This window comes from Podarcis pityusensis (assembly GCF_964106645.2).
Source record: "Podarcis pityusensis genome assembly, chromosome: 7".
Lineage (NCBI taxonomy): Eukaryota > Metazoa > Chordata > Lepidosauria > Squamata > Lacertidae > Podarcis > Podarcis pityusensis.
In genome coordinates, this window is record NC_138031.1 from 1,288,401 (window position 1) to 1,313,976 (window position 25,576).

General features: G+C 54.0%; 1 protein-coding gene across 1 annotated transcript; it reads left to right on the top strand.

Moving 5' to 3' along the window:
- Positions 1-490: 490 nt before the first annotated feature.
- Positions 491-25,313, top strand: LOC308480834 (casein kinase II subunit alpha-like). Its single transcript, XM_081012729.1, has 14 exons — positions 491-646; positions 5,517-5,769; positions 13,771-13,906; positions 14,002-14,113; positions 15,190-15,291; positions 17,183-17,233; positions 19,295-19,354; positions 19,784-19,867; positions 20,762-20,872; positions 21,350-21,451; positions 22,077-22,177; positions 22,460-22,608; positions 23,740-23,829; positions 24,769-25,313. Exons 3-14 carry the CDS (start codon positions 13,806-13,808, stop codon positions 24,882-24,884), a joined length of 1,179 nt encoding a protein of 392 aa, XP_080868855.1. The 5' UTR covers positions 491-646; positions 5,517-5,769; positions 13,771-13,805; the 3' UTR covers positions 24,885-25,313.
- Positions 25,314-25,576: the final 263 nt, after the last annotated feature.

The following is a 25,576-nucleotide window of genomic DNA, read 5'->3' on the forward strand; positions in this document are numbered from 1 at the left end:
CACGAAGAGGCGGACACGACTAAACAACAACAAATGCCTAACAAAAAGGCTTTTCAAGCCACTTCTGGGGGAGGGAGTTCCGTAGGTTAACCACGCCGCTGCTCGAACCAAAGGGGAGGCCGGGACACACACACACACGTGCTTCCTTCACCTCCACGTTCGGGCATACACGGGTTTTCTTCCGACGCCCTCCCAGGGAGTTCAGGCGAGCGGGACACGCCTGGGTGCCTTGAAGCAGGGCCCCATCCTCGGGTCGTACACGTGAAAACGCCCTCCATTCCCACGTGCGCGCGGAGGCCGGCTGCGGCAGGAGAACTCGGGCGGGCCTCTATGGTGCGGCCCTCGTGCCAGAGCGGCGTCTCCCCCGATCGGCCCTTCCCTCCCGCGCTCTCTATGGCCCTGCGCCGGAAGTGCCGAGTCCTGGCCGAGCGCCCCCTGTCGGCCCGGCGGGGAAAAAAAAAACCCCTCTCGCCCCTCCCTCCCTCCCTCCTCCTCCTCCCGCGGCCGCCGCCGCCATATTGTCACCCCCCCAGCGGACCCGGGAGAGGCCAGCCCCCTCCCTGCCCCCCTCCTCCCACCAGGAGCGGACCCGGGAGAGACCTGCTCGACCCGGTCGCCGCCGCCGCCGCCTCAGCGGCCCGGCGAGGTAATGAAGCGGGGGGGGGGGAGAGAGAGAAGCCCCTTCGCCGCCGGGAAGCGAAAATGGGGGGGGGCGGAGGGGGGCCCTCTTCTGAGGGGGGGGTCCTTCATTTGGGGGTGGGGAAGGGGCCAGGCTGCGTGTCTGCGGCGGACCTGGGGGGTGTTGGTGGAGGATATGGGTGGGGGGGGGCCCTTGTAGCAGGGCAGGGGGGGCGGCTTGCGGGGGGGGTGAGGGAAATTGGGGGGGGGAGACAGAGGCCTTCCTACCTGGACGTGGAGTGAGGGGGTGAAAGAGAGAGAAAAAGAGAGAGCCCCCCCCTTCCAGAGGTGCGAACTTGAATCAAATAAGAGGGGGGGGTGTTCCAGGTAAGCTCTGCCCCACAGAATCGATCACATGACATGGCACACACACAGGAATGCCCATCAACTGGGGGGGGGGGCGGGCAAAGAGACCTCTTCCCCCAGGAGTGAGCTGGCTCCTCTGCCCGCCTGTCAAGTGTGTGGGGCAGTTGTGGGGGGTGGGGATACAATCTGTGGGCTTGGGGGTGGGGTCAGGATAGGTTTGGGTGGCAAAGGGTCCCTTCTGGATGGAGAGGCCCTTCCTGTCATCTCTCTCTCCTTTCCCCCACTCCCCCAGTGAAATGGGGTCCCAGGCACTGAGCAGCTGCGACTAGCCCCCCTTGGAGTAGGGTGCCTGTCTGGTAGGGGGTGTGTGGGGAGGGTGCCTGCACCTCAGATTCCCCCTGGGGGTCTTGCAGCCTGCAGAGAGAGGTGGGCACGGTGGTGGGGGGCTTTGGCACCCACAAATTCCCCACCCCAACCTTCCCGGTTGTCTCCGTAGCTGCCCCATCCCCAGCGCTGGTCCCCGCATCCCGAGGGCAGATTATAGCCCCCCATCAAAGAACGACAAGTTCTGAGACGCACAAGACACACTCCGAGACCGGAATCAATTCTTTGCTTAACTCTCACCTCTTCCGTTTGCATAGATGCATTTTTATTTTAGGGCCGGAGCTCAGTTGCGGATCACCTGATTTGCATGCAGAAGGTCCCGGGTTGAAACCCCAGGGGCGTCTCCTGCGAGAACGGGGCCAAACTCCCTGCCTGAAACCCTGGGGAGGTGCTGCCTGTCAGTGTGGACAATACTGAGCTAAATGGAGCAATGGTTTGACAGCCTCTTCCCGCGTTCCTCTAATCCAGTGTCCAAACTTGGGTCTTCGTGTGTTTTTTGGACTACAGTTCCCATCATTCCTGACCGCTGGTCCTGCTAGCTAGGGATGATGGGAGTTGTAGTCCAAAACCAGCTGGAATTTGGAAAATGCGGCTCTAATCGGTTTAGGATCAGGCTAGAGGCTGTTGCCCACTAAGGGCAAGATCATGCCCCAGGATAAGCCGCCTGGGTGACATGGGAGGAGCACATTGATTTAAGCAGCTCTGCCTTTGCGGATATAGAGCCCTCAGCACAAACAGCCCAGTGCCGGAACGGCGCTCTTTCAACAGCCCAACCAGGTGATCCGGAAAGGCCTGTCCCCTTTGTGTGTGCGTTGAGCGCTACTTTGAGCACTTAATGGGAGTCGCTGGGTTGGAAAGGACCTTGGAAAGGTCCTCTCCTCCAGCCGCCTCCTTCTCAGTGCAAGATCCGGGGTTTATTTCCTGGAGTTGTTCTCCGACAACTCTGGCCTCCCAAAGCAGCTCACGCAAGGCAAGGGAAGCAGAGGGGAAAGGTGGAGGAGAGGCCCCTTCTTCCAAGATGTGACTCTTGCAATTTGCAGGGTCTTGGGATCCCTTCAGTTCTGTGAAAGGCAAGCCAAAGTGGTGAGCCAGAAGTGGGCGTTTATGCCCAGTTCTGGCCAGGCCAAACTTCCCCTGTTGTTGCTCTTGCTTAAACAGCAGCCCACGGCAGCTTTCCCTGTACAGGGTGGGGTGGGTGAATGGGCAGAGTGGCTTCTCCCTTTGCTTCTGCTGTCCTGGGGCAGAGAAGTGGCAGTTGGAGTCAAGGGTTCTTTCCATCAGGGGATGAAGGAACAAGCCCCTTGCTGCTGCAGCTGCTTCTCCTCCTCCTCCTCTGACCAATGGGTGGGGCCAGACTGGCCTCCCCCTTGACCTGACATTATTCCTGGGGACAGCGGGAGCAGCCATTGGGGTGCGGCTTTGGTCCCCTGGCCAGTACCAGGAGCCAGACTTTGCCGCATTGCAGAGGGTTGGACTACATGACCCCTTGAGGTTCCTTCTGATGACAAGTCTCTGATTCAGCTCTATAGCATCCCTGCGGATGAACGCCTGGCCTCTGCTGAAATATCCCCTCTGGAGACAGTCTGCTCGGCTGTCCAGAAGCTCTGGCCATAAGGAAGTTTCTCGTAACGTTTAGCTGAAATTAATCGGGAAGGACCCATGACTTTTGGGAAACCGTTCTTGTTAGACCACCTTGGATCAGGCGCTGTATCTGCTGATGTTCTGCCTTATGTAGAACTGGACTAGCTCAGTGCTGTCCACTTCTGCTGGCTATGGAGCCTCGGGTTCTCTCAGACAGTGGCATTTTCCAGCCCTGTCTCCAGAGATCCTTTCAAAGGCAATGCTGGGGATTGAACCAGGGGCGTCTTGCTCTCAGTCGCTGAGCTGCAGGCCTTCTTTTGACAGCCTTCTGCACTCTGCCCTTTGCAAGATGATGATGATAATAATAATAATAATAATAATAATAATAATAATAATAATATGTTTGTACCCTGCCCATCTGGCTGAGTTTCCCCAGCCACTCTGGGCGGCTCCCAATTGAGTGTTAAAAACAATACAGCATTGAAAAAACGTCCCTAAACAGGGCTGCCTTCAGATGTCTTTTAAAGATAAGATAGCTGCTTATTTCATTCCCATCTGCTGGGAGGGCCTTCCACAGGGCGGGTGCCACTACCAAGAAGGCCCTCTGCCTGGTTCCCTGTAACCTCACTTCTCGCAATGAGGGAACCGCCAGAAGGCCCTCGGCGCTGGACCTCAGTGTCCGGGCAGAATGATGGGGGTGGAGACGCTCCTTCAGATATACTGGACCGAGGCCGTTTAGGGCTTTCAAGGTCAGCACCAACACTTCGAATTGTGCTCGGAAACCTACTGGGAGCCAATGCAGATCTCTCAGGACCGGTGTTATGTGGTCTTGGCGGCCGCTCCCAGTCACCATTCTAGCTGCTGCATTTTGGATTAGTTGTAGTTTCCAGGTCACGTAGCTCCAGTAGCCCCTGTAGAGTGCATTGCAGTAGTCCAAGTGGGAGATCTTTGTGCATGGGCCTCTTGCCTCTGTGAGTGAGCCTGGCCGGTACTGGGGTGCAGGCAGGCGGGGAGTCTAGTGATGGCGCTGCAGCATTTTGGGCTCTCCGTGTTGGAGCTCGCTCTTCTCTTCCATCCCTCCCTACCCCTAGGGTTGCTAAGGTGTGAACACAGGAAATTGCTTTATGCTGAAACGATCTTCCGTGGGAGGTGGTGGACTCTCCTTCCTTGGAAGTTTTTAAGCAGAGATTGGATGGCCCTCTGTCATGGAAGCTTTGGCTGAGATTCCTGCTTTGCGGGGGTTTGGGCTAGATGACCCCAGAGGCTCCTTTCCAGCTCTGTGACTCAGACCGTTGGTCCATCTCGCTCAGCATTGTCTGCACTGACTTTTGGCTTTTCAGGATTTCGAGTTACTTGCCCTATTTGCAGAGACTGAACCTGGGACCTTTTGCATCCAAAAGAGATGTTTTGCCGCCCTTCCCATTGCTGTGTTGGTTTGCGTTGTGCTTGGGAGCCTGATATATATGTGCAAGATCTGTAAGAATGTGCTGAACTTTCAGAGCAAGCAAGCCTGGTTTGGATGGCTGGACAATTCAGGCAGGGGTCTCAAATATGGTTCCCACCATCCCTGTCCACTGGCCCTGTTTCCTGAGGCTGGTGGGAGTCTGGAGGTCACCCCCATGCTGGCTAGGCCTGAATCAAGGCATAACTGATCTGTGACGAGCCATCTTTGCACACTCTCTCTTGATCCTGTAAAAATGGCTGGATCAAACCAGGCCCAGGCAATCTTTGCAGAAATTGCCCCCAGCAGCTGACAGTCAGCCCGGGCCGGTTGCTTTGTGTGTCTCTGCTTTCTGCTCACCCCATCAATATTTATTTTGCTTATTTAGAAAAGTATATCTCGCCCATTACTGCTCAGTAGAAGGTGCTGTTCTCCAAGTGGAATTTGATTCCTTGGCACTGAAGCAGACGGGGGTATTTCCAGTCAATGCTCTCTCTGGCGCACTGGGTCAGGGCTGCTTGTTAACGAGAAGATCGCTGATTTCAGCCCACCCAGGGATTCCTACATTGCAAGGGGTTGGACTAGATTACCATTGGGTCCCCTCCTACTGTAAGATTCTATGATTCTACAGTTCTATGAGTCTATTATCAAAACCTTTTATGAACCCTGCATGTTTTTTCTTTAGGAAATTGTTCTTTTAGTTTCTAATATAACCCTTTCCCTCCTCCACTGCAGGTAATACATCAGCTCACTGTTACTCAGAGTAGACCTGCTGAAATGAATGAAGTGAGGTCTCCTCTGAGTAGGACCAAGTTGATGGTTGCTGGCCTATCTGCTGGGATTTTGCCTCTACCAGTTTTCCCCCAACTTGGCATCCTCCAGATGCTTTGAACTACGACTCCCATCAGCCCTCGCTTCCTGTGGCCATGCTGGCAGGGGATTATGGGGAATGGCAGTCCAAAACACCTGGAGGGCACCAGGCTGAGGAAGACTGGTCCATACTCTTTCAGTTTAGCACACCGTTCACAACGGCTGAGGTTTTGAATTGTTGCTTGTGTTGTTGGTGAAGTGTGTGTGTTGCGGTGGAGATGAAGATGAGCTGCCTAAGCCTTTGCTGTTCTTGCAGGCACAGGGCGATGCTGTGAAGAGGCGCCTGGGTTTTCGGGAATCTCCTTTGCGTTTTGTCCTCCTGGGCCCAATGGAGACCTGCTGACCACGTGGAAGCGTCTGACCGCACCTCCTGAGCTCTGCCCGGCCGCCCACCCCCTTCCTCCCCCCAAAACTCCCGCCTGCCTGGAATGCTGCACGTGCCTTGCTCTGCGTCTCGCAGGACGGCTCCCGGAGGCTGCGGTGGAGCTGCAGATTAAACAAGGCTCAAGGTAGGAGGCGGCTCTGGCTACGAGGGAGCCGAACTCTCTGCCGGTGACCTGGAGCTCACCCTCTCTTTTCTCGGGGCGAGAGGGAAAGCGTGAGCTGGTGTGGAGGCAAGCTTGGGTTCTGGTGTGAACAGAGACCTCGCTCTGCTGCTGTCCCTGCTCCCTGTTTGCACCCTGTGTTTGACTGTTTCTGTCTGTCTGTTGTCAAGCATTGCATGCTGGTTCTCGGGTCCTAGATTCATTCATTTCTAGCATCTATAGCCCACCTTTTCCTCCAAGGAGCTCAAGGTGGTGTACATAAGTCCCTCCCCTGGCCCATTTTATCCTCACAACCACCCTGTGAGGTAGGCTAGGCAGAGAGAGTGACTAGCCCAGTGAGCTTTGTGTTCGAGTGGGGACACGAACCGAGGCTTTCCAGGTCCTGGTCTGACTCTTTGACTGCTACACTGGCTCCCAGTTCAGAGAGTCTGCGCAGCGTACATGGGGAACCAAGGTTGCAACCTGCATCTCTTTTGCCATGCGCAGACAAGGCCTGGCGCTGAGGTTGCTCGCCACACTTGGCCTGCGCATGGAGAAGTGGAGGAAATGCAGTGATTTATCACGTGCAGGAGCCTCAGACAGGAGACCTTTCTCAGAGTTCCATCCGAACTCCACTTCCAGAAATAGGTGCTGTGTTGACTTAAATGCACACAACCGTGGTGCGAGGCTTACCTCAGGCTCCACTCTGTTTCTTAACGCACCGAAGCACTGTAAACACAGGCCTCGAGTTACATGTTTAAAACCACCCTGTCGTACAGAATTGCTGGTCAACCAAGGCAGGTTATGCAAATTTGTGTGTTGTGCCTGTGTGACCTTTTCTGCTGGGTTCTGCCTATATAGAGACTTTGAAATATTTTGGGAGGGATTACTGTGGTCAGGGAGGGGTGGGTGGGAAAAGCTCTCTTTTGCTCAAGATTTCAGTGGATGCTGTCTGAATTGCAAGCACTTGTGTTTTCTCCTGCAATAATGAGGATTGCAAACATGCTGAGATTCTTGGTGAGCCAATTTCTGCTCTGGAGCTTCGGCTGTCCTATGTGACAAAGAGTATTCAGGAAGTGTAGGGGCAGAGAATGAGCATTCAGGTGTGCAGGTGAACATGAGAAAAATCTAATCAGTGCTCTACTTATTTATTTATTTTTATTTAGTTAGAAGAATTTGTCAGCCACTTAGTCAAAGAGTCCCTAGGCAGTTATATAAAGGAATTGTCAATATACAAATATAGTCAGCCACATCATCATCATCATCATCATCATCATCATCATCATCATTAGCCCAAGTAAAACTTGCATACGTTTCCAGGTAGGTTTGTCAAAACAGAAAAGTTTTGACCAGGTGTCTGAAAGAGAATAACAACAACAACAACAACAACAACAGTTTATTATTTATACCCTGGGTGGCTCCCAACAGAATATTAATAATGATAAAAAAGCAATAAAATATCAAACATTTAAAATTTCCCTAAACAGAGCTGCCTTCAGATGTCTTCTAAAAGTCAGATAGTTGTTTATTTCCTTGACATCTAATGGGAGGGCGTTCCACAGGATGGGCGCCACTACCGAGAAGGCCCTCTGCCTGGTTCCCTGTAGCTTTACTTCTCGCAGTGAGTGAACCACCAGAAGGCCCTCGGAGCTGGACCTCAGTGTCCGGGATGGATGATGGGGGTGGAGACGTTCCTTCAGTTATACTGGGCCAAGGCCGTTTAGGGCTTTTAAGGTCAGCACCAACACTTTGAGTGCAACAAGGCTGTCTGCTGAATGTTACTAGGCAGATTTCCAGTTCACAGGGGCTGCCACACTGAAAGATCTGCTCCTCATAGACGTGGAACAAACTTCATAGGGTACTTGCAAAGGTACAAGTTCCACAGATCCATGTGGACACTAATAATAATAATAATAATAATAATAATAATAATAATAATTTATTTATACCCCGCCCACCTGGCTGAGTTTCCCCAGCCACTCTGGGCGGCTCCCAATTGAGTGTTAAAAACAATACAGCATTAAATATTAAAAACGTCTCTAAACAGGGCTGCCTTCAGATGTCTTTGAAAGATAAGATAGCTGCTTATTTCCTTGACATCTGATGGGAGGGCGTTCCACAGGGTGGGTGCCACCACCGAGAAGGCCCTCTGTCTGGTTCCCTGTAACCTCACTTCTCACAATGAGGGAAATGCCAGAAGGCCCTCGGCGCTGGATCTCAGTGTCAGGTAGAACAATGGGGGTGTAGACCCTCCTTCAGGTATACTGGACCGACAGGACTGCTTTGGCAGCTGATTTGCACCCTCTGCTGCATCCTGGGGCCATTTGCTGGGCAGTGCCGATTTGAGGAAGGGCCGTGGCTCAGGGGCGTATCCCACAGGGGTGCTTTGAACACAGAAAGAAGCAGCCCCAAGTCTGCTGCACCTCCAGGCACGGCTGGAAAGGACCCCTGCCTGAAACCTCAGAGAGCTGCTGTCGCTCAGTGTGGAGTAACTGTTGTCTGACTATGTGTTGAGCAGCTTCCGGGGTTCCCTTTTCCTGGTCATTGCAGGGGGCTGCCCTAGATGAGCCTTTGGGCCCCTTGCAACTCCCATGCTTGTGGGAGATGGGACGGCTGTGCCATTTCCTGGAGCCAAGCATCGAAGCCGCTCTGACTTGGGCTTCCAGCAGAGCGGGCTGCGTTTTTCTCAGGCCCCTGCTGCGGCTCCAGAGGATATCTTTGACCTGCGGGTTACCCAGCGAGGCCGCTGCTTCCAAGTGAAAGGCAGCCTCAGCGCTGGCAATCTCTGCTAGATCAGTGTTGTGCTCATTTGCCAGTCAACAGAGGTCAGCTGGGGATATTAGTGGCCCGGCTCAGTTTCCTTGCACTGCTTTCCGGGTTCCTTGTTGTGTCTGGAATGGGCTGGAGCCGGACGGGACGGAGGCTGTGGAGAAGTGCATTCCTATGGCTGCGTTCATAATCCACTGGCTTAGTGCCCAAAGCAGCCTGTGGCTTAGGAGTGAGTGGATTCCTCCGTTGTTTTCGCGAAGTGATTCTGAGAAGGTAGCATGTTAAAGGGAAGAATGTTTGTCATAACCGAGACAACTGACTATCCTTCAGGGTCTCTTCCAATTCTGTGATTCTAATATTTACATCCTTTTCCTGAACTGGGGCTCATGGCTGCTTGCACAAATTAAAACAAGACAGATAAAATACAAAAAGCTAAAAACAGATAAAAGATCACCATTTAAAAAAATAATTAAACTTTAATACATTAGAATGGAAACAGTATAAAAAAAACAAAGATGTTAAAATACAGAGGATGAAAACAGCTGTAAAGTTGTTGTTGTTGTTTTAAAGGTGGGGAGAGATCTGAACATTCAGTAGTAGGTCCTCTGTGTGGGGAACACAGAGAAATGCTATTGGGTATCGGAGAAAAGGCGGAACTACTCAACATTACTTTGCCTCTGTCTTCACCCAAAAGGAAAGCGGTGCCCAACCTGGTGATAAATGATGTAAGGAGGGAGCTGAAGCCCAGTACAGGAAAAGTGGGGGTAAGGGAACAACTAGCTCCTTTAAAGGAATTTGAATCTCCAGGGCCTGATTTCTTTTTTTGATAGAATTACAAACTTAGTGGATCAGGGAAATGCTGTGGACATAGTGTATCTTGATTTCAGCAAGGCTTTTGACATAGGCAGGAAGGTAAATGGCATTTCCGTGCGCTGCTCTGGTTCGCCAGAAGTGGCTTAGTCCTGCTGGCCACATTACCCGGAAGCTGTACGCTGGCTCCCTCGGCCAGTAAAGCGGAATGAGCGCCGCAACCTCAGAGTCGGCCACGACTGGACCTCATGGTCAGGGGTCCCTTTACCTTTAAGGAAAAGTGGGACAATCTGGGATCAAATAATCAGGGTGGCTTCTCTAAATCAGGGACCTCCCTGGAAAATAGGGACACTTGGAGGGTCTGACCTTAGTGGGACTCCTGGCCAAGCCCTTTCGCTGGCAGCCCCTGCCTCCTCCTCCTCCTCTTCCTGCTGAGCAGTCCTTTGCTGCTTGCTTCTCCTGTTCTCTGTGTGCCAGCCTGCTCTCTCTCTTCCTCCTCCTGGAAGCAAACGGGCGGAGAGGGGGAGCCTCTCCAGAGACACCGCTCAGCCGCCTTCCTTTGAGCCAGCCTTCCCTCCTTCGCTTGCTCAGAGCCTCGCCTTTGAAGCTGCACATTGCAGCCTCCAGGAGGGATGGCGCTGCCCCTGCCCAGGCAGGCAGAATCCAGGGATCCAGCTGCCTCCCACCCCACCCCCGCTTGCTGGTTTCCCCCAGCAGGACTTCTGAGGGATGCAAATCCAAGTCCCAGGTGGCTAAGACTCATTCGAGAGAGCCTTTATTCCTGGGAAGCTGCTGAAACCGGTGCCTATGGACAGCTGTGCAGCTGATTTGCCAAGGTGGGTGCGGAGGCAAGCGGGGCTGCAAGGAAAAGGAGACCCCTGGGAAAGGGGGCAGTGTTGGGCCTCCAGGCCGCCATCCCAAGCTTGGCCTCTGTTTAGAAACTGCCGTTCCGCCTGCTGGCAAGGTGGCCCATTCGCCTGGGAGCAGGGTGCACAGGAGAGCAGAGTTTTGCTGGGATTACTCGGAGGAGCCTCGCTTGACAGCAGGTGTGGCTCTGGAGCCTTCCTTCGCTTGGATCACCCCCTTTGAAGCAGAAAGAGCGTCCTAGTCTGCTGTTGCTGCTGCTGTCAGAGGGAGCTTTCCGGCGTCTTTCTCAGGAGAGAGTCATACATAAAATACCACAGGAAGCTGTTTTCCATGGGCAGAGCTTGGTCCCTCTCGCTCAGCTCTTAGTGTCTGCACAGACGGCGTTAATCAGGGTGGCGAACTGGAGGCTGAAATTCCCAGTGCTGGGGACAAGCACACCTTCTAGTCCTGCTTGTGAACTTCCTGGAGGTCTCTTGTTGGTGTCTGCGGGAAGGAGGAAGGTGGACCGGGTGAGCCTTTTGTTGCACAGTCTGCCAGGGGGTGCTCTTAAGCTCCCTGCCTACAGGTGGGGGCCACCTGCAGCCTGAGTCTGATATTTCCAGGCACTCTGATAGTATTCAACCAGCAGAGTCTGGCTAAGTTGCGGGGGGGGGGGGGCGTGTGTGTGCGTGCGCATATTGCTATCATCTCACTATGTGCAAGCCCTCACCTGACCCAGATGAAGCCCTTTTTGCAGTTGGCTGTTGGGGAAGCTGGAAAATGGCATGGTCTGGGGACAAAACTCCCTTGAGGCGCTTTGCTTTCCTCTCTGCTCCCCCTGGGATGTTGGTTGGAGCTCCTGCAGGGCCCTCAGGTTGGGAGGCATTAAAATGGAGTCATCAGTTGGGAAGGGACCCAAAGGGTCATGTGGCCCAATGCCCTGTAATGCAGGAACCACAGACGTATTTCTGCTGATTTCTGCATTGGCCTCCATTGTGGGGTTCTAGGCAGGTACACTTTCCTGCTCATGGAGCTGGGCTGACCTGCCATAAGAACCTAAGAAGAGCCTATTGGATCAGGCCAATGGCCCATCTAGTCCAGCCTCCTGTTCTCATAGTGGCCAACCGGATGCCTGGTTTCCATCAACTGTGACTCAGAAGCATGGATGCCTCTGACTCCTCTGGCTGTTGGAGCAGAGCACAGCCATCAGGGCTGTTGGCCACCAGTAGCCCTCTTCTCCTCCATGAACTTGGCTAATCCTCTTTTAAAGCCATCCAGGATGGGGGCCACTCCCGCCTCCTGAGGCAGTGAGTTCCGTAGACTCTGGAGTTTCCCGCCGGACTCTGAAACAGCCAGGAGAGGCTTGGGAAGTCCGTGTGGGGATCACTGGGCTTGAGGGCTGATGGACGTCCCGGCCAGGAAGGCTGGTCCTCTGGCTTGGCCTGCCAAGGGGAAGCTGGCCTGCACCCAGGGTAGGCATTAAAACCAGGATGGTGCCCTCACTTCCTGGGCCTGAGCCCCAGCAGCGGCAGGAGGCAGCTTGGTCCCAGGTGTGGGGTCAGACAGTGTCCTCTGAAAGGGCTTCGTGGAGTAGCAGATATTTAGGGCTCTTTGGGGCCTGCTCTTCATTGCTTCTTGGCACTGGGGAAAGCGCAGAGGGAGCAGGTTCCTCTTGCTGGCTTAATTGGCCTCCGGGGCAGAGAGCGTGTGGATCTGGTGCCAGGAGGAGGAGGGAGGGTTTATGCTGCCAGGAGGGCTGTTGGCTCTGCAGAGACCGAGCGCTTCCTGCATCGGCCGGCCTCCCTGGAAGGCAGTCAGTGGCAGCAGGGCAGGCTCCTTTCCCTGACAAGAGACCTGCTGGCTGTTCCTGAGGGGTTTTGTCCGGCGATGGCAGCCTGGCATCTGAACGGAGGCAGAATCCCTAAGAGCCTGCTTGGAGCCCAAGGCCAGTTCCTCAGCACCACAGGAAACAGGCAGGCTCCTCTTTCCCTCCGCCTTCCAGGGCTGGGCCTGGTTCTGTCCGGGAGCCTCAGCTCAGTTGAAAATGGCAAGGTCTCCACCAGCCCTGCTCTGAAAGAGCGGTCTGCTCCTGCTGCTCTTCCCCCCCCCCCCACCTGTGGTTTCCTGCTTTCCATGCAGAAGGCCGCAGGATCGGTCCAAGCATCTCCATGCAGGGTTGGGAAAACACTCCTACTTGAAACCTGGAGAGCTGTTCAGATTGAGCAAGGCAGGTGTCAGGTGGTGGTGTGGTTGCTCGAGAGCAAACCGGCAAGACTCTGACCTGTCTTTTCCAGGCTTTATTCTTAGTGCAAAACCATTTACAGTGAAGAGCATTGCAAGTTCATGTCTGGCGCAGTTGCTAGCAGAATCTGGGAGTGGCCGGTCCTTATACCTTCCCCAGCATAACAGTCGCTTGACCCCCAACCTTCTCCTCCCCTCCCTGCGCCAAAACCTACTGCGCAGCGTGGGTGCTGGTAAAGGGGTACTTCCCTCCCCTCCGGCTTGCTCAGGGTCGGTGTTGAGGCTCTCCCTAGCATCCCCTGGTCCCACCACCTCCTCCCCACTGGAGGTGGGGCTTTCCTCCTGGCCAGAGGAGGAGCTGCTTCGCAAGACTTTCGGAGGTTCCCTATAACACAACTGCCCTTCCACCTCTCGCGTCTGAGCTGATGGCAGTTCCCTGCCAGCAGGCAATGAGCTGAGGCGCTATCAGGCACCCCACCCCTGCTCCCAGATCAGTTTACGATCACAGATTACATGTGTTGGGTGTGAAGGATTTCAGCTATGTGGTTGAAGGCCAGCCGGTTGAAATTGCACGAATTGAATGTGCAGACGGTAGAGAGCTTTTTTGCATATGCACGCCATCCCCAGAACTTCACCCCCTGTGACGTGATACTATGGATGCAATCTCCGCATCCATCCACCATGCTGGCTCCTTGAGAACATGAGGTGTGCAGGCCTCTTGCTCTGGCTGTTTCAGGTCTCATCCTGAGGGCTTGGGCAGCCAAAGGGCGAGGCTGGCAGACGGAGCGAGGCGTGTGCCCCTGTGTGAGCATGGGCACGTGGGCCTTCCAGGTTCCCATTGCAGGAGCTTCTTGCTGCCTCCTCTTCTCCTGGGCTCTCTCTTGCCACCAACCCTTGACCAAAGCTTCACAAGTGCCCCAACTTAGAGGAGACCCTTCAGAGCTATTTCGGCGGCTTCTGGGTTTGCTTTGTTGTTCTGAGCAAAAGAGCTGGGGAGAAGAGCTTTCATTTATCATTTACTTACTGCATTTACACCCCGTCTTTTCCCTCCAAGGAGCTTGAGGTGGCAAACATGGTTCTCCCTCTCGCTCACTTAAGCTCCACAGCAACCCTGCGAGGCAGGCTGGGCCAAGAGACAGCGAGCTTCATGGCTGAGCGAGTGGGGAGATTCGAACCCCTGTCTCCCAGGTCCAAGTCTGACACTCTGACTGCTATACCCCCTTTCCCCTCCCTCTTCTCTTTTATCTTAGTGCCTAATAATGACCTTCGGTTCCTTTCTCTAATGCCCCTGTGCTTATCCTCTCCTCCCCTTTTCCCCAGAGCAATTGAGGCGCTGACCTCCAGGCTGGGAGAGCATGTCGGGCCCGGTGCCAAGCCGAGCGAGGGTCTATGCGGACGTCAACACACAGAGGCCCCGTGAATATTGGGACTACGAGTCGCACGTCGTGGAATGGGGGTAGGGGAACCGCAGAGCCCTGCTGGATTAGCCCACAGGCAGCCCACCTGAGCATGCCAACCGCTTTCAAAAAAAACCTTCTTCTTCTCTAACAGCAATCAAGATGACTACCAGCTTGTTCGGAAGCTTGGCCGTGGCAAATACAGCGAGGTCTTCGAAGCCATCAACATCACCAACAACGAGAAAGTCGTGGTGAAAATCCTCAAGGTGGGTGGGGAGCAAGAGGTCCTGAATTTCTTGCCTGTGACCCCTTTCTCCTGGCGGGGGTGTGTGTGTGGTGGTGTCTCTTTGGCCAGGGGTTGGGCTGGGAGGTTTCCAGTTCAAATCTCATCCCTGGCAGGCACTTGCTAGGCAGCTGCGGGTAAACCCCTGCATGGGGACAGCAGCTGCCTACCTCGCAGGGGTGTTGTAGAGGCTGCTGAGGGGGCAGACGTGAAGTGCTACAACCTCTTGAAAGGTGGTGTTTTTGCTTTGCTGATGATTTGGTGTTCACTTTACAAGATCCAGACTCCAGTACAGGAAAAGCACTGGAGCTGATTCAGGAGTTTGGGCAAGTAGCAGGATTCAAGTTAAATAAGAGCAAAACCAAAGTGTTCCAAAAAAATTTAGATAACGAGGAGAGAAAAATCCTTCAAGAAAAGACAGGCCTTGTTTTTGTGAAGAAAGTGAGATATTTGGGTGTGAATTTATCGGTGAAAATGTGAATTTATATAAAGATAATTATGAGAAATTATGGAATGAAATTAAGAGAGATCTTGAGATCTGGTCAAGTCTAAAAATGTCATTAATGGGCTGAATATCGGTGGGTAAGATGAATGTATTGCCAAAGATGTTGTTTTTATTCCAAGCTTTACCAATTATTGATAATATTGAATGTTTTAAAGAATGGCGGAAAGCATTGTCTAAATTTATCTGGCAGGGGGGGAAAACCCAGAATTAAATATAAATTACTAACAGATTCAAAAGAAAGAGAGGATTTTGTGTTTATGCATCTTAATTGCAAAAGCAAAGCTTGAAATTGCATTGAACAGCCTCGTCTCCTAAAGGCTAGGAAACCTGAGGAAGTCCCAGATGGAGTTTGTGTCCTCGGGGGGCCTTTGGACCCCCGCCTCCTCCATCCTCTCCCCTTTGCCGTGGAATTGCAGGTGCTGCGATCCTCAGCCAAGAACCATAAAACAAAACCTGAGCTCAGTGTGCGTTTGAGTGTGCAAAGTGCTCTGTGTTCCTGGTTGCCTTGATTCCGGGCCTTTGCGACAACGACTGTGTTGCACTCTCTTTTTCAGCCAGTAAAAAAGAAGAAAATCAAGCGTGAGATCAAGATCCTCGAAAATCTCCGAGGAGGCCCCAACATTATCAGCCTTCTAGACATAGTCAAGGACCCTGTGGTAAGGGCTGGGGTGTGTGTGTGTGTGTGGCAGCATTCATGCGCATGGCGCTTGATGCAGCGCAAGGCAGCTGGTCCCCTTTCAAGCTGATTTTCAAAAGAGGCAGGAAGTTCTTGTAAGTGGGGCATGGAAACCTCCCTGGCTTCTCTCCACCTGGATCCCAGAGACGCGGCCTGCCTCCAGCAAGGCAGCCGTGCTGGGCAAAAAAACAACACCAGGAGTTGTCATTTTGTGGCTGGGAAGAGCATTCCCCCTCTCCGCCATGTTCCTTCCTCCTGGAACCTGGAGCTGCCTGCTGAGCCTGCGCCCTTCTGGGACCCCCAGGCTGCCCTCTCCTGGTGGGCCACCCTAGCTCAGGGTCTGCCTGGAGGGGGCTGCCTTTTGGCCAGAGGGCAGGTCTAGGTGAGCTCTTGGCTCCCTGATCCAGTACGTTTCCGAGCACAATTCAAAATGTTGGTGCTGACCTTTAAAGCCCTAAATGGCCTCGTTCCAGTATACCTGAAGGAGCATCTCCACCCCCATCGTTCTGCCCGGACACTGAGGTCCAACACTGAGGGCCTTCTGGCGGTTCCCTCACGGCGAGAAGCCAAGTTACAGGGATCCAGGCAGAGGGCCTTCTCAGTGGTGGCTCCCGCCCTGTGGAATGCCCTCCCACCAGATGTCAAAGAGAAAAACAACTACCAGACTTTTAGAAGACATCTGAAGGCAGCCCTGTTTAGGGAAGCTTTTAATGTTTAATAGGTTATTGTATTTAAATATTCCGTTGGAAGCCGCCCAGAGTGGCTGGGGAAACCCAGCCAGATGGGCGGGGTATAAATAATAAATTATTATTATTATATATCAGGGTATGTGGGGTATTTATTTTTATCCATAGCCCATAGCCTACTTTGTTCCAAGCTCCAGGCCAGCAGAGTGTGGCAGGGCAGCTTCTGCAGGGCCTCTCCCTGGTATCCAGATATAAGTTGTTTATTTTGAAGTTATGCTTCCATTCTGCCTTTCTTGTATTGGCTAAGATGGTTATTAGGTGTGTGACCTTTGCCATCTACTTTGTTGTTTCTTCAGCCTGCAAACTGCCTTGTGCATGGTACCTCTGGTTACATACGCTTCAGGTTACAGACTCCGCTAACCCAGAAATATTACCTCAGGTTAAGAACTTTGCTTCAGGATGAGAACAGAAATCGTGCTCCGGTGGCACAGCAGCAGCAGGAGGCCCCATTAGCTAAAGTGGTGCTTCAGGTTAAGAACAGTTTCAGATTAAGTACGGACCTCCGGAATGAATTAAGTACTTAACCCGAGGTACCACTGTAATATAGAAAAGCAGTATACAAACTGAAAGTGAAATGAAATGAAATCTAGCCGTTCTTTCCAGGCCCAGAGCCGCTTAGGACAGTTTAATTGTGTGCTTCTCGACCCCTTAGGAACATAGCTCAGGATTGTCTACCCTGACCAGGATTCCAGGCAAAGCATCTCTGCCAGCCCTACCTGGAAATGTCGTAGGGGTGGACCCTGGGCCCTTCTGCACGCAGAGCAGGTGTTCTGCCACTCAGCTACATCCGTTGCCCACCTTAAGCCTGCGGTTCTGCTTGAGAGGGGAACAGGCACCTCTCTCCATCAGAAACCAAGTCTTCCCCACCCAGCTTCCTTTTCAAGAATCCTGGCCATTGCTGAGTCGGGGGGCTTCCCAGGGGGCTGCTGTCTCCCTTTGGCCCACCCCCATCCTGGCTCACCTGCTCCGTAGATGCAGCGTGGCTACAGTAGCTTTTGGGGGGCTAGGGGAGAAGGAGGACTGTGCTCCTCTCTGTCCCCCCTCAGGGCTTTGAGACCAAACCCTTCTGGTCATTCTCTGTTTTTTCTCTCTCCTGCCCTGGAACGCTCTGCGCTGGCTCTGCAGTCCCGGACACCCGCCCTGGTCTTTGAGCATGTCAACAATACAGATTTTAAGGTGAGTGGAGGCCGGTTGGGTGATGCGATGCCTCTGGGGGCCTCCTCACTTTCTGATGTGTGTGTGTGTGTATTGGGTGGGGTGGAGCTTAACTATGGGTCTAAAGCCCTGGAGAGGCTGCGCAATGTCACCCTTCTGTTCCAGGGCTGCTGGAAAACCCGTCTTTGACTTGGAGTCAGTGGTGGGCTGACTTGGGGGAGGGATGTGGTGTCAGCTTCATTCAGGTCTCCCCCCTCCAGCTCCTCACTGTTGCCCCTCCTTCTATCCGTTGCCCATAACACACACACACACAGAGAGAGACAAATACCACCTGAAAGGTGTGGAGAGATTAAAGAGCTCTGTCCTTATCTGGGCCATGTGTGCAATGCTTTCTTTCCTAGGCCACCACCGTAAAACCCATCTGAGAGCAGTCAAATGGATTTTTCTGTCCGCTCTTCCTTCGGTCTCTTAGTCCTAGGAAGCCTACTTCCAGTGTGGTGTAGTGGTTAAGAGCGGTAGACTCGTAATCTGGTGAACCGGGTTCGCTTCCCCGCTCCTCCACTTGCAGCTGCTGGGGAACCGGGTTCGAGTCTCTGCTCCTCCACCTGCAGCTTCTGGGTGACCTTGGGTCAGTCACACTTCTCTGAAGTCTCTCAGCCTCACTCACCTCACAGAGAGTTTGTTGTGGGGGAGGAAGGCAAAGGAGATTGTGAGCCGCTTTGAGACTCCTTAATGGGAGGGAAAGGCGGGATATCAAATCCAAACGCTGCTTCTTCTTCTCCTGGACATGCCAGGGAGGCAGAGGGATGGCAGAGCCGTCTCTCAGCTGGGCAGTGGCTGGTTCTTCTCCCATTTGAGGAGATGGTTTCAGTGCAGGAGATGGTGATGTGCCGTTAGGGGAAGGGGGCAGCACAGGCAGCCTGCAGGAGATGAGGCGAGACAGCGGCTCCTGGATGGATTCGCTGCTACTCCCTTCTCCTACAGACCCATCCCTCGCCCTGGGCTCAGGCCCTGGAAGTGTTGGGGTTTCAGGTGGTGAGACAAAGCCAGAGGGAGCCTTAAGGCTGCCTCCTCCCTGATGGTTCTGCAGTACGTTGCAAAAAGAGAACATTCTTGAAGAGATTACATCTGAAGGGCTGCACCGTGGAAGATGGAGCAGGCTTGTTTTCCGCTCCAGAGTGCAGAACCCAAACCGATGGATACAAATTGCAAGGAAGGGGATTCCGAGCACAATTCAAAGTGTTGGTGTTGACCTTTAAAGCCCTAAACGGCCTTGGCCCAGTAGACCTGAAGGAGCGTCTCCACCCCCATCGTTCTGCCCGGACACTGAGGTCCACCACTGAGTTACAGGGAACCAGGCAGAGGGCCTTCTTGGTGGTGGTACCCGCCCTGCCGAACGCCCTCCCACCAGATGTCAAAGAGAACAACAACTACCAGACTTTTAGATGACATCTGAAGGCAGCCCTGTTTAGGGAAGCTTTGATGCGTTACTGTATTTTAATATTTTGTTGGAAGCCGCCCAGAGCGGCTGGGGAAGCCCAGCCAGATGGGCGGGGTATAAATAATAATTTATTATTATTATTATTATTATTATTATTATGACTAAACGAGAACTTTCTGACAGTAAGAGCCATTTGGCTGTGGAACGTACTCCCTCGGGAGGTGGTGGAGTTCTCCTTGGTTGGAGAAGTTGGGTGGCCTTCTGGATTAGGAATTCTTTAGCTGGAATTCCTGCATTGCAGAGGGCTGGACTAGATGACTCCCTTCCAACTCCACAATTCTATGATCCCGTTTGGAGGGGACGTGCGTGAAAGTCATCCTTCAGCTTTGCTGTGAGCAGGGCGGGCTGCAGAGTCTCTGTTTTAAGCCCTTGAAGCCCTTCAACATCCTTCCAGACCAGGCAGGTTGTTGTGATCCCTCGGCAATGCGCAGAGAGGTGCTCTGAGCATAAGTCGAGAGGTGCTGTGCTGGCAGCACGTTGCAGATGCCAGGGCACAGCCTTGCTGCTGGAAACGGATCAAGCCCAGAGCTCCGGGGGTTGTCTTGCTAATGGCACTTCTGCAATATCTCTTTTCTTCCAAGCAATTGTATCAGACGCTCTCGGACTTTGACATCCGATTCTACATGTATGAAATCTTGAAGGTAAGGAACTGAGCGCAGGGGAGTTGGGTGGGGGAGATGAGCCGATCTGTGCTTTGGTTAGCCCCACACAGTGACTATGCTGGGTTGGGGGGCAGAGCAGGGGCTCCTGACCTGTGACCCAGGAGCCCTAGAGAGGCTGTGTGCATGCTTCTCGCTATGGGTGGTGTCCAGTCCTTCCCCACCTTTGCCTGTGGCTCAGTAGAAGAGCATTGCCCTGGCTTTCAGAAAGCCCCAGATCCGCTCCCTGTCAACTCCAGCCAGAGTTGGGAGAGAACTTGTGTGGTCGTGGGGAGTAGGCTGGCCAAGGGGCCAGATCCTGAGCCCAGAGCTGCTCCCTTGCATGGCTCTGCTTTTGAGGCAAGGCAAGGATGCTCTTCCCAATGCGGCCTGTTTGCCGCTGCCCACCTCTCTTTCCCTCTTTCTCTGCAGGCGCTGGATTACTGCCACAGCATGGGCGTCATGCACCGGGACGTCAAGCCTCACAACGTGATGATAGACCACGAGCACCGGAAGGTAAGGCCGTCGCGGGGTGAGTGTCGCGAGGAGCAGTGGACGTTTCCTCGCCTGGCACAGCCAGCTGGCTCAAGGCCAGTCAGCCTGTCCAGCAGTGTCCAGCTAGGAAGCCTTTGCCACGGTCTGGAGACACATCGAGCTCTGCACCTCAGTAGAATAGAATAGAATAGAATAGAATAGAATAGAATAGAATAGAATAGAATGTATTATTTATACCCCGCCCACTCTGGGCAGCTTCCAACAAAGTATTAAAATACAGTAATGCATCAAACAGTAAGAGCTTCCCTAAACAGGGCTGCCTTCAGATGTCGTCTAAAAATCTGGTAGTTGTTCTTCTCTTTGACATCTGATGGGAGGGCGTTCCACAGGGCGGGCACCACCACCGAGAAGGCCCTCAGCCTGGTTCCCTGTAGCTTTGCTTCTCGCAATGAGGGAACCACCAGAAGGCCCTGGGCGCTGGACCTCAGTGTCCGGGCAGAAAGATGGGGGTGGAGACGCTCCTTGAGGGATACTGGACCGAGGCCGTTTAGGGCTTTAAAGGTCCCCCACCTGCCCAAGATTATGTATGTATTTATGCCCCTTCTCCACCCCACCCGCCAGAAGCGGGGCTCAAGGCGGCTTGCAAAAAATTAAAATACAGATAAATCACACAGAGCTAAAAAGATGTAGAAGGGTTCTTTTAAAAACAACAATTATTAAACGATCTGTCACATCTGTTGAAATGCAGATAGTAATAAACCGCGCACTCTTCGGATCCCTTTCCTTGAAAGCAGGCTTCCTTGGGCAGCCTGTCGGCTCGTGGCTGCTGGGACCAGGGTGGGGGTCCTCTCCCCCCTCCCTCCCGGCTTCCTCTGGCGCTCAGGGCCCCCCGGCTTCTCCCTTCCCTGCCTGCAGCTGCGCCTGATCGACTGGGGCCTGGCTGAGTTCTACCACCCGGGGCAAGAGTACAACGTGCGAGTGGCCTCCCGGTACTTCAAAGGTCCAGAGCTCCTGGTGGACTACCAGGTAGGTTGGAGGCCAGGGCCTTGCTCCGCAGCGCTGCCTGGCGCCCAGCCCATCCCTTCCAGGCGGAGGGAGAGCAGGAGGGCACCCCAGGGCCCTTTCTCCGTCCTCGGGAGAGAGCCTGCGGTCGCCTGCGTGCAAAGAGGGCGCTCTGCTTCCCAGACACCTCAAAACAAGGGTGTTTGCTGGAGACGCTGCTTGGGGCAGGCATGGGCTGGACCATCCGTGCCACCTGGTTCTCCAGAGGGGCAGGGGGTCGGTGTCCCTGGGGGTTCAGCTGGAGATGGTCTGAGCCGACGGAAACAGAGGGGTGGGCAAGGCTGGGCAGGGGGCGAAGGTGTTTGTAGCCTTGTGAAAGCTTGGTTCTGGGGCAGGGGAGGGGGGAGGTGTCCTCTTTCTTGGTGGCTCTCCCCCTGCGCCCCCCCCCCGCGGTTGCTTCACTGCTCTCTCCACCCCCCCCGGCCCTCCTTCCTTCTGCAGATGTATGACTACAGTTTGGACATGTGGAGCTTGGGCTGCATGCTGGCCAGTATGATATTCCGCAAGGAGCCCTTCTTCCACGGACACGACAACTACGACCAGGTGAGGCAAACTCTCGTTTTGGTTCTCGCTTTTGCCCAAGGGGGAGGAGGAAATGGGCCGTTTGTCTGGGCGGGGGGGTGTCAGCAGGACTGTGGTGGGAGACCTGCTCAGGTGAGGCTGTACCTGCTTCAGTTCTATTCCTCCCCCCACATTTTTTTATTGATTTTGAACATTTATGACAAAGAAAGACATTACAAAACACACAACAAAGAAAAACACTTTACAATACAGTAAACTAAACACAAAAAAATAATTATTTCTTCAGTTATCTAATTCTCATAACATTAATAACTGACTTCCTCGCATCCCCTCTAACTGAATTTCATTCTATCACCTGTATGACAGTTCTCCAAATTCATATTTCTAATAATATTGACTCCTAACACTTACTAAGCTCTTCTCCTTTATTAATATTCTAATCCTTAATATTTACTAGCACATATTCTGCCCCTAAGCCTATTTATTACTTCCAATAATTTTCTAATTCTGCACCTGCTTCAGTTCTAGCCGGGCTGGGCCCTGTCCGCTGCCCTCGCTCGGTGCGTGGGTGGGATCCTGTCTCCTCTCTGCTCTCCCCCCCTCCCATTCTGTGCTTTCTCACCGTCTCCTCCCCCTCCCTTCCCAGTTGGTGCGGATCGCAAAGGTCTTGGGCACAGAGGACCTCTATGACTACATTGACAAGTACAACATTGAACTGGACCCCCGCTTCAACGACATCCTTGGCAGGTGAGCGCGGGGCACCCGGAGGCCTTGCCAGGACATTGCAGGGGGTTGGGCTGGATGACCTTTGGGGGACCCTTCTGTGATTCCGTTCCTTGCCAGGCCAGAGTCACTCTCTCTTGGCGAGAGGGGCTTCCAATCAGACCTTGCGCTGCCCGAAAAACCCCTTTCCCTTGTGCGTGGGGTGTGTGGGTTAAGGTCCCGGGGCCCTGGCCTTGCAGCGCGTGGCTTTGGGGCCCTTGAGCACCAGGCCTGTGACTCCCCCCGCCCGTCTCTCCCCCCCCCCAGACACTCTCGCAAGCGATGGGAGCGTTTTGTGCACAGCGAGAACCAGCACTTGGTGAGCACCGAGGTCCTCGACTTCCTGGACAAGCTGCTGCGCTACGACCACCAGACCCGGCTCACGGCCCGCGAGGCCATGGAGCACCCTTACTTCTGTACGTGCCCCCCCGCCACTCTCCCCTCCTGCCCCCCTCCTTATTGGGCCCTGGCTCCCAGCCTTCTCAGAGCCAGGGCCACCTGCCACGCCGGGCTTCCATCCATCTGGGGACCCATTGCTGAATGGTTGCCTGGTGGGAACACTGCTGCTGCGCCCCACCTCGGATCAGGCCGCAGCCCTCCAGGTGAGGACCCCCCCTGCCTCCCCCTACAATGGCACACGGACACCAGGTTCTAGCTGGCCAGCTGCTCCACCCGGCCCGTTGTCCTTTTGCTTACCTGCCTGAGGGTCTGTGGCCCAGCGCACGACTCTGCCATGAGGGGTGCCAGGCCATTTCTCCCAGGCCTTTGCCCACGACCCTGCGGCGGTGTCTTCAAGCACCCAACATGCACTCCTGGTCTCACCTCGGGCTCTGCCCAAATTCTGCAGGCCCTACCAGTGCCTCCCCCTTTCCCCAGGGCCCCTTGCCCTCTGGGGACCCCAAAGCTCTCCCTCCTGCTCCAGTAGCTATTGGGGTGCTCTTTGGGTTGGCAGGCGGTGGGGACCACCACAGGCCTCGTGATCACAGCAAGTCTTCCCAGTAGGTTTCCCCCCGATGAGGCAGTTGTGAGGACTGAATGTCACCCCCCACACACACACCTTCCCACAGTCCCCTCCTCTCCAGGGTTTCCCTCCAAGCAAACGGAGACTGTGTCTGCATGCAGCCAACCTCTGCTCCGCTCTTTTCATTTCTCTGTGTGTTCTGGGAGACCAAGATGGAAGGGAGCTGGTTGCAGCAGGAGGGAGAGACCCCCTGGACTCTTCAGCAGCCGGTCTCCCCTCTGTCTTCTGCCTCTGAGTCTGGACTGCTCTCTGCCACAGCCTCTTCCTGCTCACTAAACCCTGTTGCTGCTCCAGCATCCGGCGCCATCTCCCTGCGGTCCTCTCCCCCTTTCCCCTCTGACCACTCAAGAGTCGCCCCACTGCCAATCCCCAGGCTCTGACCCTTCTCCCTCTCTTGGTTCCTTTGGGGGCTCCCCACCTGGTGCCCCCCACCATTTCTCTACACCCACCCAGCCCCTGACACTAGATTCCCCTGGGGGTTCCCTTCCAACTCCAGCCCCCTCTCATTCTCTGCTCTCCTGTCCAGATCCAATAGTGAAAGATCCGGCCAGGATGGGCTCCTCCACGGTGCTCTCGGCAGCTAACACGCCCGTCAGCTCCTCCAGCATGTTGGCAGGTAGGTTTCCGGAGCCAGGGGTGCCCGTGTCTGCCCTGCTATGGCGTGGCTCGACGCAGAAGAGGTTTTGGAGAATATGGATGCAGTTCTAGTGTACTGTTACCGTCTTGAATGCAGTCAACACGGTTTCCTTCTTTTAGGTAACATGCTGCTCTGTTTGAATACAAAATACTTACATCCTCTGGACTTTGGATTCCAGAACCAATTACATTTTCAATTGCTTCTGAGTATCTGAGGACAGCCTCTCCAAATTGTCTGCTTTTAAATAATCCATTTCCTTCAGCTTTCAGTGTTGCTGCAGTGGAAGGGAGCAAAGTAGAACTGTTTTTTCCAGACCTGAAAAAAAGACAGCCAAGGCTTTACGGGATTTTGAAAATGAAGTAAATGGCTATCTGGGCAGTGACAAAAATAATAATGAAAACAAGGAAGTAATACAGAGAAAAGCAGAATCTTCAGCAGCTAATCTAAGTATCCAGCGCCGAGGGCCTTCTGGCGGTTCCCTCGTTGCGAGAAGTGAGGTTACCGGGAACCAGGCAGAGGGCCTTGTCGGTAGTGGTGCCCACCCTGTGGAACGCCCTCCCACCAGATGTGAAGGAAATAAGCAGCTATCTTATCTTTCAAAGACATCTGAAGGCAGCCCTGTTTAGGGAAGTTTTATGCTGTATTGTTTTTAACACTCGATTGGGAGTCGCCCAGAGTGGCTGGGGAAATTATTATTATTATTATTATTATTATTATTATTATTATTATTATGTATTCAAACAGAGCAGCAAGTTATCTAAAAGAAGGAAACTGTGTTGACTGCATTCAGGACGGTAACACTGCTCTGGCGTGGGGCACGTGGGACCCGAGGGAGGGCTGACGGGCCCCTGCTCCCCCACCCCCTTCTGCCGCGATGGGGCCCTGACTCTCTGCCCTCTTCCTCCCTCTCTCTTGCAGGGATCGCCTCCATGTCCGCCTCTCAGCCCATCGGCAGCCTGGCAGCCTCCCCCGTCATCTCCTCTCCGAACACTCTGGGCTCGCCGGTGCCCGCCACCGCTGGAGCGCAGCCTTGACCTCAACGGCGCCACCTCTGGCTCCCAGCACCGCCAAGCCCGCGGCCTTGCCCCCCGCCCGCCTGCCTGTCTGCCTCTGCAAGGCTCCGTTGCCCCCCACCCGCAGCAGGCAGGAGGGGGACAGCGTGGGGGTGGGCAGGTGCACGGAGGGGGGGGTCCTGTCTCTGGAATATGATATTATTATTATTTCCCCCCGTTTGTTTTTGTTGAGTATGTCAAAGAGCCAAGTCTGGGCCTCTGCCGCCGCCGCCATCGCTCCTCCTCCTCCTCCTCCCCCTCTGCGGCAACGAGCACGGACTCTGGCAACGGGCGGAGGAGGTCTGTCTCGAGGGATGCCGGCTGCGCTCTTCCCATGAGGGTCGTGGTTAGGGATGCAGCCGCAGTGGGGGCACCTAAGGGGAGAATAAAATTTATTTTCTATGTCCCTAACAGGGCAGTGTGGCCAAACACTCGTTCCTGGTTGTGTGTGTGTGTGTGTGTGTGTGTAAAAGGAGGTCATCATGGAACAAGCTTTTTTCTTTGCTGCTCCAGGGATCAGACTCAAATTACCCAGAAGGAGAGTCCCACCAAGTATTAGGAAGAACTTGCTGGCAGTAAGAGCTGTTGGACGGTGGAACAGACTCTCCTTCCTTGGAGGCCTTTAAGCAGGGGTTGGACGGCCGCCTGTCAGGGATTTGCTAGCCGTGTTTCCT

Bases quoted from the DNA above. Each gene is read 5' to 3' on its own strand.
- LOC308480834 (XM_081012729.1), top strand. From the start codon at position 13,806: ATGTCGGGCCCGGTGCCAAGCCGAGCGAGGGTCTATGCGGACGTCAAC. The intron at 21,452-22,076 runs GTGAGGCAAACT...CTCCCTTCCCAG, and splicing joins GACACGACAACTACGACCAG to TTGGTGCGGATCGCAAAGGT. The intron at 22,178-22,459 runs GTGAGCGCGGGG...CCCCCCCCCCAG, and splicing joins TTCAACGACATCCTTGGCAG to ACACTCTCGCAAGCGATGGG.